The sequence below is a fragment of the Falco rusticolus genome, chromosome 6, assembly GCF_015220075.1.
Source record: "Falco rusticolus isolate bFalRus1 chromosome 6, bFalRus1.pri, whole genome shotgun sequence".
NCBI classification, from domain to species: Eukaryota; Metazoa; Chordata; class Aves; order Falconiformes; family Falconidae; genus Falco; species Falco rusticolus.
The window spans coordinates 44,974,241-44,986,917 of record NC_051192.1 but is presented as its reverse complement, the minus strand read 5'-3'; the positions used below and the strand labels follow the sequence as shown (position 1 = coordinate 44,986,917).

Below are 12,677 nucleotides of genomic sequence, written 5' to 3'. Positions count from 1 at the left end.
CTCAATCATATTCAAAAGAAGTAATTTATTAAACCAATAAATTTTGGATTTGGAAAGTGGTGTTACTTTCCTGTGACCAAATAATGTATTTATGTAAAGAGAACCAAACAGAAGAACTCTCAAAATGACCTTGGGAGGACCATCATGTTGAGATACATTACAACATTAGGACCTACTTTGCAGTCATAGCTTCAGCTATCTCTAATTGTTATAAATCTATCAAGAATGTAATTATATTCCTGACCTATATGTATGTACAGAAGCTACATTGACCTTACATTTTAGAGGCAGCTGTAGGATTTGATTTTATTTCCAGTGAAGCATTAAAAAACGATTGAATTCAGCAGAGGTATGCCTAATGAGGTCTATCCACAAAGCAAAATCACTGTAAGAGGTCATTAGGAGACAGCTACTTTGCTGGCATCCACCTTTTAAACTTGAAAGCCAGTTGGCTTAGATGCTCAGGTTTGTGCCCGTAAGAGAACTGTTGACTTGTTCACATCGTTTTCCTTTTGCAGTCACTTACTTTTGCCAATGGCAGCAATGACACCAAAGTGAGTCTGAAGTGAGTCCCAGAGCTCTTCTCTAGCAGTTTACTAAACGCCTTCTGCATTAGGACATTTGAGAGAGGCTTTTGGATTTCTAGCCTCTTCAGCTCTCACTTCAGTTTCAGAAAGGTTCCCCTACTCCCCAAATAAAGAATTTCTGGCATAGAAAAACCTGGTTTCTTCTTTTGTGAGCATTGGTGTAAAGGATTTATGTGGCTTTTCTGCCACGGCCTGTTCTTTGCATGCTCCTTTAATACTCTGATCATCAACTGGGCTCTAAGGTCTCTGGCTTTCTGAAGAGTGCCTTCTTATTTATAACATCTTTTACTTACCACATGCATTTAGTCTTTTATTCTCAGGCAGGGTTTGTTTTACAAAACACCAGATATTCCTTCTCTCTGGCAATTTTCAACATAATTCTGATGAGGTAGATCTGTCTCGAAGAGTAACAAAATTGTTTAGAAAGGAAGGTATTTCCAAGCAAGTTTGAAATACCCCTTTAACAAACTGACAAAATTACAGGTTGTTAATGCTGCAAGGCTGTGCGTGTGTATAGATGTGTCAGATGTCACTTATCACCTGGGGTCTGCTGATGAGGAGCAGAACTGTGGACAAAGACCCTTGGGTTCAAAGGTTGGTCCAGCCTCGGTGGTTAGCTGGTAAAGCATTGACCAATCGCTGTTACCAAAACCAATCATAGATCTGTCTTTTTTTTTGTCCTCTTAGGAAAAAAGACAGAATTAATTCCTTTTCTGTTCTGCCATGATTTCCACACCCCCCTCCGTGCACACCCCCCCCCCCCCCCCCCCGCCGAGTATGGCCACAAACTGTTGATTGCTACCGTGAGTTTCAGCATGGTTCCCACACCACCCTCAGTCTTTATTGCCATTCTGACTTTGTTCCTCCAATTTGTTTATGAGCCAAATGCCTTAATTTTGTAACCCTGTTTAACCTAGGTGTAGCACCCTTTTCCTGTGTGTAAGGTTGTCCTTTCCCATAATGTTTCCACCATCTCTGTTCTGAACTTGCTCTTCCTAGGAGTTGCAGCAGCTGTGTTGCTGAAATGGAAAGGGAAGCAGTAAAAGGAAAAAGTCTGCATTATCAGGAAGCCACAAATAGGGAAGAAAATCTTCAAAACTAAAAATGCATTTCTGAGCAATTTTTTTTTAAGTAGGAGCTTCTTCCCTGGGTTAAAAAAACCCCTACTGTGCCATTACTCAAATTGTGACTATATGTAAACAGTAATACTAAAACCATCTTCTGTTATTTTGTTAAAGAGCCTTTCTATTGTCACTGAATCACAATGTGAAGCCAAGACTATATATATGAATAACCTGATTGTTTGCATGCATCAGAGCTAGCACATGCTAGAAAAAGAAAACTATTTGTGTGCTTGGAGTTTTAAGATTGAAATGTTTGTTAAGTCATACACACATGCATACTAACATGAGATGGGTAAGGTTTACCAGTGGTGATTAAGGTGTTGCTTTTAATTTTCTTGCTTGCTTACTGTGTGATTTTAAGTCTTTGTACATTGATTTTAATGTTTTGGGTTGTTGGAAAGTTAAAACCATTATGTATAGAAGAGCCCTGAGATCTTCAGGTGAAAGAGATTAAAATGTGTTCCAGCAAGAGAGCACCTGACATCTCATAGCTTTATCATGGATACAACCTATGACGAATCACATTTTTTTTCTACTCATATGATGTTTAGGATGATATATGTTATGACAACTATGAAAACTGCTAAAAGCAGAATTTTACTGTAGAAAAATGAAAAATGTTACCAATTTTACTGCAGATCATATGGGGGCGGGAGTCCCAAATAAAAAATACACCCCTAATCTGTGTTTCTATAAAGAGCGATAAGTGACTAACTAGTTCTTTCTGTTAAGGCATTGCCCATGAAAAGAAGTAAGGATTAGAGTTAAAGGTTCTTTTAGTATTTTAAAATACTGTAGTGCAGTATAAACTCAGCAAGTGCACGGAAAAGATGCAGTTAAATTTTGTGTAAGGAAAAAACACATGAATACACTGGCTATATCTTAAAGCAAAGGTTTTGTAAAGACAGTCTTATTTGTCCCAGTCATTGCATAAAAAGCAAAAATAATACCATGTCTTCATTCTGAAAGAAGAAAGATACACCAGGAAAAAAAAAATAGTAATTAGCCTGAATGGAGTACATCACCTCTGCAAATGTATAAAGTGATGAAAAATTATGCAGGCAGCAATTAGAATTACTTCCCAATCCAGTAATTATGTTCTGATTATTAAATAAATCTTAGAAACATTAATTAATCCAATTTCCCACATCAGTTGTCTTCCCCTTTTCAGATCTCCATCATTTCTCTTTCTAGCTGTTTCAATTTTGCTTTCTATCTGTTCTGCTTTTCCTGTGATTCTCCTGCAAATATCATCTCCTGAGGTTGAGTGAGGGCTCTCATTGCTTATCTTTCTTTCCCTAAAGATTCTCTCAGGAGGCAAAGAATCTTAATTATACATATAGAAAACATATGTAATAAAATGTGAAATAAGACCTGTTTCCAAAAGAACTTATATAGCAGTTTCTAAGATAAAATACTGTCTCATTTCACTGTATGGACCTGGAATTCTGAAGCCAAATGTGCCACCACTTCTGCTTGTGCAGCATGTGCTTCCTGCACCTATCTTGGAGAGACTGCTGTGCTTTTGCACATTTATTGGCAGAGTTAAAAACCAGAAAATTGCATCAAAAGTTAATATATTTTGATGGTCCAGCTACACAATACTAATGAACTTCTAGATTTCTTGAAAGAAGGTGGTTATTTTACGTAATCTTAGTCTCATGTTGCTGTAAGGTTCTTCTAAGGTAAACAGTATTGGACTGAGCCAGTTTTACTGAGTGGGATATTCTGAGAAAAATACCATAGTTACAACATCCTTATCAGTTAATAGAAGACAAGAGATACTGTTCCTGCCTAAATTAAAAATTTGCATAATTGCATTCCGCCTACTTACATTTTTCAATAAAATACAATAGTTATGTCCTCTCCCAAACTAGAACAGTGTTGTCAGGTGACTAATGTGTGTTACACAATGACAGCTACAATTAAATTGATGGAAAATAATTTTCTGTGTATGATATTTATAGTCATGATTTATATTAATGGTTGTTTAAAGTTGCAAAGTGAAATTCTCATGTTAGAAAATACAGAAATTATTGGCGTGACCTATATTGAACCACCTTATAGTATGATACTACTAGTATCCTTTGTCCTCCACAAAACTGCAGATTTGTTCCTCTTGCCACTGTTAAAAATGTATTGTGAGACTACTAATTGATTCTGCAGATTGTTTACAAGGTGAAGCACAGAGATGTATTTGAAACAGAAACTTAAAGTCCAAAGTTTTTTAGGTTGTGGGCATTGCTCAGGGCTGACACCTCACCTTTTCTGAGGTGATCCAGGAGATTGCATATCCAGGAGAGTTTGTTTTCATGAGTCTGGGCTCTACATGTAAAATGCCTGAAGCCTTCTCAATGATTGATGGCCACTGATACAGATAATAAAAAAATGACTTGCTGAAAATCTGTATATGAAAACATGGTTAGAGGACTAAGGCCTCTGTAGACTATTGAGATAGGTTTCATTCCAAAAATACTGGGGAATGTGGTTGGTTTGGGTTTTTTCTGCATTTGCAGGTAAACCAAGATAAGGTTAAATACACAATTCACCTGAGAGCTTTAACCTTCAAAGAAAGGTACTATCTGTAGAAAATAGTGTTACTGCAGGTTTTGCTTGCAGCTATTGGAAAGCTGCTTGGAACTCCAGTAAAACTGAAATGGAGCATGAATAGATGGGCTAGTAAACAGGCTGCAAAGGAGCAGGCTTTACAATGACAGGCAGATGCACTTTCTGTGCTGATACCCACCCCTCACATGAACAAGCAGAGTGGATGTTGTGTGTATGGGGGAAAGAGAAGATGAAGGTATTGCATTTTTTGTATCCTGTTGATGAAAATAGCACAATAAGTATTCCAGATAGCAAGTGGGTACTGCAAACAAGACAAAAAGCAATAGCTGCTGTGTTTAGGATTTCCAGAATAGTAAACAATAGGAAGGACATAAAAGTATCTCAACTCTTTCAGTTTTACCAAATAACCAGGTTTTTTTCAGTCCTAGTGCCAAGAAAAGTTTATTGGGTTTTATCGAATCTGTTCCCATTTATTGCAACCAATGAACATTCTTTACTTGACAAATATTCCTACAAAATTTCTAATAATAAAGAAATCGAAGAATATTATATAAAACAATTAATAGGACATATATTTAAATAGAACAAAATTTGAGATTACACATACATCTCTAAATTTAAAATGCATAATTCTATCGTTCATATAGAGCAAAGCAAATTTTATTCTATTTGTTCTCTTCTTCCTCCAAATATTCTTGAATATTTTAGATAATACTGAGTATGTAAAGGTGGAGTGTTGTTCTTAGCATAGGTAGGAAGAAGCTGATTGTTGGATGGTTGAGATTCAATATTCATACAATGCATTCTTAATTTAGGATTTTTAAAAAATAATCTGGATTTGGGTTGTTTTGTGGGTCTTTGGTTGGGTTTTTTTTTTGGTGTTTTTTCTTTGGGGGGGGGAGTTAATCACGTATGGGGAAACACTAGTGAAGTGTTTCATTTGGTTAACATTGCCTCCATGGTCCATAGGAAATTGTATTGCTGATCAGGTTCTGCTGGTTGAAGTGTATAATCGCTCAGCAGTTTTGAAACTTGCCTCTGTATCTAAAAGACTGACTGAATTTCTATATGAAGCTTTATAAAACTATCTTTAAAAATCTTGGCTCTTGTAGTTTTAAAACTCAAGTGGAAATTGTTTTAGTGCTTTTGCAACATACATAGTACTTCCATTTTTTGGTAGAATATTGTTTTTCATAACATTTTACAATTCAGGTTCCTTTATTGGCTGAACTGTGGAATCAAAATTAATGCATTCGTATATTTAAAAGAACTTTACAGGATCGTTGCACTTTTGGCAATGAAACTGTAGCTTGATGGAGTTGCTGGTTTTGGAATTAGTGACTGTGCATGTCTATTATCTCTTTTTAACAGAGATAAAATTTGATTAAGCTGAAGGAGATTTGGAGGTACTTGCATTTTTCAGAGAGGTACTCATTCCTATTTGGTCCAAGAAAATGAATAATAAAATCACTATGTCGCTTGTCCATCTAGGGGTTAGATGAAGATTTAGTAGCAATTTATAGAAATCTCTGATGAGTATGATGCTTATACAAATTGAAAGACCTTTTTGTCTGTTATCCTAAAAGCTGCTGATGTGATGCAGAAGGAATGCATACTCTTATTGACTTTTTTTTTCAGATCTGGTTGCTACAAAACCCAGTGTAGGCTTACTATGTTTCATTGGCAGTTTTTTAAAAAGCCTGAAATAAAAAAGTAAAAATAAATTTGTGGGGGCATCTTCTCCAAACTGGTTATGTTCAACTTTGCTCTATGCACCACTTTTTTCAAGATGAAGAAAAGCCAGTGGGAAGCTTGCAGGTGAATTAAAAATAAAACATAGTTAGAATCTAGTTGATTTGTAAGCAGCTAAATATGCTTACATTGCCACCTTCCCTCTGTTATGTCAAATTCTCATCACCTCTGTGTTTTACTTAATAAGGCAGGCCTGCCATAGGTAATAAGCAAAACCAAAATAAATCTTTCTGATCTTCCAGTAATCTATGCCATGGAGGTTTAAGCCAAAGGTACCCTATCTGTGTTTATTACCTCTTAATGAATTATTTTCTCTATCAAATTTGGCCTACAACTTTCTAATATATACCAATTTCTAATTGTTTCACATTTTCAGCTTTGGTTCTGCATGGTGTGAAAGAGAACCTCTTCTTGTCTGTCCTGAACCTTGTATGGGATAGTTTCTTTTGATACAATTTTGTATTAGAAGAAAAACATCAGTGTTCATATTATCTTGTTATTCATCATCTTGTTACTCCTGATTTTGTAGTCTTGCATTTGGATGGCAGGCCGAGAGACCTAGTCAATTTAGCTGTTTCTTGCACCAAACTTGTTTTACACTTTGGGTCATCTTACTTGTTTTTCTCTTACCCTTTTTTCATTTCTTTTATATCTCTTTTGAAAATGGAAAGAACAGAACTGTACACACTGTTAATTGTAGTGTGTCTCATGAGTTAATAAAATCTGTGATTTATGAAGATGCTCTGTCCTCCCTTCCTCTCCTAGTAACTCCTAGACTTCTATTTACTTTCTAAACTAACTTATCTGATGGTTTTATAGTATTATTCTAACCCCAAGATCTTGTTTCTGAATTATGCCAATTTTGAGTCCATCTATTTATGAGTATGTTGAACAGCACAGGCCCCAAGGAAATTCTCTTCAAATTTCCCCAAAGAAATTTCTCTTCAAAAGGAAATTGCTGGATGAGCAGCTGTAGAATTTGGGATGTGAAAAAGTTAACCAATGCTTTAGTGTGTATGTGTGGCTTGGTTCACGTGATTGTGTTTGCATTTTTCACAGGGCAATTTTAATTAAAAAACATTACGTTGATATAAAGCATACAACAAAAATATCTGTTACAGATATAGCATGCACGATATTCAGTACTGCAACAAAGTAAGCTAGTGATGAGAATAACCTACAGTGAATGTTTTTCCAAAATAAGTCTTGCATTTTTTCTTAATAGCAGGAATCTCCCCCTCCTCTCCCAAACAGAAACAGCTTAGTGGTAGGAAAAACTGGTATTGCTGAATGAAAAATGGCAGCAGGAATGCACTTGAGACTTTTGGTTTGCAACTAGTTTAACAAATGGGAAAATATAAAGAGGTTAAGCAGTAGGAGTGATGAAAGATCTGTTGAATTCACTTTATCTGGAAAGATTAATAGTATGGAATCTGGAGGCCTACATTTTGAATTAATTAGATGAAAAGTGATTGATCTTCAAATACTAATTCGGTGAAAATATCACTATATTCAAAGAAAGAGGCAAACAGATATAAAGATCCTCTCCGCTCTTTTGAGATTGAGAAAGAACACCTGTTGATATGATTCAACATTATATGAAGGAATATTGGATATGAGATGAAGATGTTGCTAACAGACTGGGAATCTAAATGTTTAAATTTTTGTGGTGTGAAAAACGCGAAGAAAAGATGGTGTTTCTCACTCCTCTACCTATGAAAAAGCCCTGTATTGATCACTTGGAAGTGCTGGCAGGTCTTAAAACTAAGTTTTGGGGGGGTTTTTTGCTTTTTAAAAATCATTTTCTCTTCTCCATTTTTTGAATAGTTTGCCTCCTCCTTCTCTGTAGATTCTTCTTTTGATTTTCAAGCTGGGACTAGTGATGTTTTTCCATATTGCATGAGAATTTCAGAATAAGCCCCATCACAAGCTGCCTTCTCCTCATAGATCAACTCCTTGTGTGCCTTTCTTATTATCTCTTTGCCCCTTGCCCCCATTTGATGGTTGATTTAAGTTTTTAACTCAGCCTTAAAATGCCTGTGCCTCCTCCACTTTCACAGACTTAATCTTCCCTTTATGGTTGGAGTCCACGTGGGTTTTATCGTTGTATTTTTCTTGTAACCTTTCCACAAAGAGAGATTTTGTACCACTGTAAGGTCTTATGTTGTTCTAATTGATGTGGCTGACTTGATAATATCCCAAGGTTCAGGGTCATGTGGTGCTAAGCACATTGCAGAAACGTGCGGTAATAACAAAGACAGTTTCTGTTGTCATTATTACAGCCTTTTGACAGTGGGTCTCCCACATTAGATTCTGAGGTTGCAATTATCTTTTGTTTTGTCACTTCTGTTTATTGACTTATATGACATTCTTTATTGCTGTACAAGCTTATCTTAAAATAGGATTTTTTTAATAGTGTTTATGTAATTATGAAGATCACAGGCTCAATAATAGGATGATGTTTAATTAAGATAATTAGTGAACTTGAGCAAAACTTTCTTGGATAGTTTTTGAGAGCTACTTCTGTGATCCATCTGGCCCACCTAGATCATTAAGTTATCATTGATCATTTTTAGAATAGTTGTCTGCTAGAGGTTGGGACATTGAAGTTTGTGCTGTAATGAATACTTACTCCCAATTACTGACTTCCCTTTGTGGGGCTAAGGCAGTTATACAGTGTCACTAGAGTCCTGTATAAGCCCAACTGATCTGAATTTTAGGGAAGAGTGCAGTATTCCTGATAGTATACTTTTAAAAATTCTTTTTCTCTCCAGCTACTGATGTAAGATTCCATATATAGGAAGTCTTCAGAAAATAAATCAAGAGTTAATGCTACCTGGGCCTACCGATAACAGCTGCTGATTGGCTGAAGCCACATGTATGTGATACATATGTTCAAGGAAAAGAGTTCATTATGTTCTTGTGTGTCTCTAGGAATCCGGAAAGACCGCAGAGGTGGGCGAGTGATGAAACAAAAACGTCAAAGAGAGGAGCAGGATTCCAGGAACGGGGAAGCTTCTTCTACGGAGCTGAGAGCTCCCACCCTTTGGACAAGTCCACTGGTGGTTAAACATAAGAAGAGCAGCCCAGCCCTCTCCCTGACAGCAGAACAGATGGTCAGTGCCTTGCTGGAAGCTGAGCCACCCATAGTTTATTCTGAATATGACCCAAATAGACCATTCAATGAAGCCTCTATGATGACCCTGTTGACGAACCTTGCAGACAGAGAATTAGTGCACATGATCAACTGGGCAAAGAGAGTTCCAGGTAAGGAAAAAAACCCAAACCCAATGGACTATAGAAACCTTTATGTGGCAAACCAATAAAAAAAAGAGACACTAGTTTTCACACTACATGTTCTGATTCATGCAAATTATTCAAGTATAAATACATAAAATATCACAAATTTTATGCTAAATTAGTTGATAAAAACCCTATAATGCAATGTAAGTGACTTTTGAAGAAAGATTTATTTAAGAGAAGATATTTCCCCACAGTATAGAATGTTAGGCAGTTTTCTGATTGCAAATCCTTTTTTTCAGATAAAACCCAGCAAATTTAAAGGTAAAAACAGATTACTAAAAGCCAAATCTGACCAATTGGTTCTAATAAATTTATGTTACTTATTTAGATCTCTCTTGAAAGAAAAGTTTACTCTCATGTCTGTAAAGTAAGCCATAAATTCAGAATCACTACTAAATCCCTAAGTATTAGTATTATTTATTTGATTGGCAGTTTATCTTTTTGAGCATGAATTACAGATATTCCATGAATTCTGGGTCTGAAGAAGAGAGAGAACAGCAATTTTTGTATGAAAATTTTGTCTTGCTGGAATTAGATGTTTCTATATTCATCATTTTGGTGCATAATGGTTGGTGAGCTATGACTCATCTTTCCTAGAAGGGAATTACAGAATTGTGGGAAGTATGTAACATTTTTGGTTGAAAGTATGTTACACATTCATTGATGTGGTTTAATTAATTTATGTAAATGAAATGAGATAGTAGCTTTGTAATTAAAGTCCATCTTCTTTTAAATTTCAGTCTACAAGACTACTTTTCATAAGTTAAAATTTTAATGTTTATTAGAAATTTATTGCACGTGCTGTACTTTTAGCTTTGTAAAAATACCAGCATACATGGTAATTTGTACTTTATAATTCACTGGGATTCTGAGGTCTAAGTTCCTATTGTAGCCTTTTGTTTAATTAAAATTATGTAGCTGCTTTATGAAGGGATGTTAGAGAACAGCACCGCAACTCTCACATAGTACATTACCTCAACGTTACACTCAGGTTATACCATTTTTCTGTTTTCCTCCATTTAAACTTGGAAAGACTCTTCCTGGTAAATCAATAACCCATAAAATCTGACTCTTTCCCAGTCCTCATGGGTTCCCTTTTTACCACTTTTCACATGCCACTTTGTGGGCTCCAGCTATGATCAATGACAACCTCTGTGTGTTTCATTTCTCATCGTATCTTCTAAGAAATCACCTGAGAATTTTATTCTTGACAAAGTCACAGTGGTTAAGGCCTGATCCACAGTCTGTTCAAGTCAAGGGCAGGTTCTCCTGTTAATTTAGGTATGCTTTGGATCATGCTTTTACAAAATGCTTTTGAAAGATGAGCATTTATTTATAGTGTTAAAGCTATTCACTATCAAAACAGCTAAATTCAAATGACTTTTCTATTGGTTTCAGAAATACAATTAGTCTAAATCTGTTAAAATCCATTGATCTACATTCAACATGGATATACCACATTTTGAATTCATTATGTTGTCCAACTGGAAAAAAATTTTCTTCTGTGACATTAGATTTTGATAGTTAACATAATTAATGAAAATGTTATTAAACACAAAACAATACTGTTAGGGAAACTTGAATATGTTTTTTATTCAGAAATCTATCTAAAACAGCTTGTCACAAGATGATTACGTCTGATGATCAAAAAACTGCCTGGTTTACCAAATATGTCTTTTATTTCCTAAGCAAGGTTCTGAAATTGGAGAATCAAATTTATAAGGTTATCAACTATTTATGTATATCCAATGTATTTTACATTTAATAAATGTGCCTGTTAATTGTCAAAATAGCTCCTAAGGAGAAACTAAACCAAATGACTCTATGTATGTACATTAGTAAGTACTCTAACACGCGATGTTTGATATAAAACTGGCGAACTTTGGTTAAAAAACCTCCCCAAACTTCCTTCCCAATTATAGTTCATCTACTAGGCACTGTGCAAATAATCATACCAAAGGAAGGTCCTGAAGCAGGAGAGACAGAATATGAATAGTCTGGGGATTCTGAAAGTGCTGGATACTTAGCTGGTTCTTGGTGCTGTGGGTTGGAGGATGGTATGCATGATCAAAAGTAGAAATTAATTTAGAAAGTTGGTTTAAAAGAATTCAGGCTCAACTGTTTACCTGCTTCTAAAATTGGGTCTTCTGAGAGTAGGAATTTTGGAGCTAGGTGCTTAAATGTGGTTTGGGTTTTGTTTTGGGTTTTTTTATCTCTCATTTGGTCCTTAGAAAAGGTGGAGTGTTCTTAGTTGCTGATATTAAATCTTAGAAGTACTGATCACCTTTCAAAGATACGGCCTTTGCTTGGACTGTTTTTCTGTTTCCTGCTGCTGGAATGTACTGGCAATAAATGTACATTAAGAGAAATATATCTGGCAATATAAGTCGTATTTTCACCTCCACAGTATGTTGCCTTTGAATACTCCATTGTTACTAGGAATTATACAATACTGCTTAATTAGAGAGGATTTTCATATACTTTATACATAAACAGAATAACTGAATAACCTTTTTTCTGTCAGGTAAAGTATTCTATACAATAAAATTGTGGGATTTCACTGAGTTATTTTCTCAGCTAATCTACTAAGGTTTCAAGTTTCAAAATTAAGGGTAAAAACATCTTTTTCTAAAAAACTAATGTGCTTTTTACCAGTAGAAAAAAAAACAGTTGCAGGAAACAGCCTCTCCTATGCACACCTCTCAAGCCTTGGAAGCATCACACAAGTTCTTTTAGCTAAATGCAGGCACTTAGCTGATGGAAAGCAAGAAGCAAAGTCAATAAAAATGACTAGGTTGAAAGCATATTTGTTGGGGAAGGAAAAAACCTGGTATTAACAGAGCAGAAATGCAATGAAGATATAATTTACAGATAAGTGTAAGGACTTTCAGAGACATGTTTGGATTTTATTTTGCTGTGCAAGCTTTAAAGAAGGGGGAGTGTGTCAAAGTAACTAGTAAAGATACTGTTTTGGTCAGCCAGTCTTTCTGATGATGTAAATAAGTGGGCATGGAAGAAGAAACAGCTAATTAAAGATGTACTAGATAGAAGCGAATCTATTCTACAAAAAGGAGTAATGAAAACAATTTATGATGGACTGTGTAGTATAATGTAGGCAGAGATCTGTTATAAAGACACACTGAAGACAACGTCCAAAATGAGGCATCTTTGCAGACATGTCCTGATTGGGAAGGTGGCAACTGGTCTAAATGTTTAAGGCAATTTTTTCAGCATTAGTTCAAGCTTGCTTAAATTGACTCTGCAATCTTGGTGGTGTAACAAATTGCTGGGGAAAAGAGAAATTGTGGCAGCTTCCTGTGCATAGCCTTATAAAATGATCTTC

The 12,677-nt window shown here is 35.6% G+C and overlaps 1 protein-coding gene across 2 annotated transcripts in view; it reads left to right on the top strand.

Moving 5' to 3' along the window:
- ESR1 (estrogen receptor 1) overlaps window positions 1–12,677 on the top strand; it is a 118,583-nt gene that overhangs the window by 53,558 nt on the left and 52,348 nt on the right. For both annotated transcript variants that reach the window (XM_037391925.1, XM_037391926.1), the window contains exon 4: window positions 8,966–9,298. In XM_037391925.1, coding sequence (XP_037247822.1) covers window positions 8,966–9,298 — 333 coding nt within the window. The remainder of the gene's footprint in view (window positions 1–8,965; window positions 9,299–12,677) is intronic.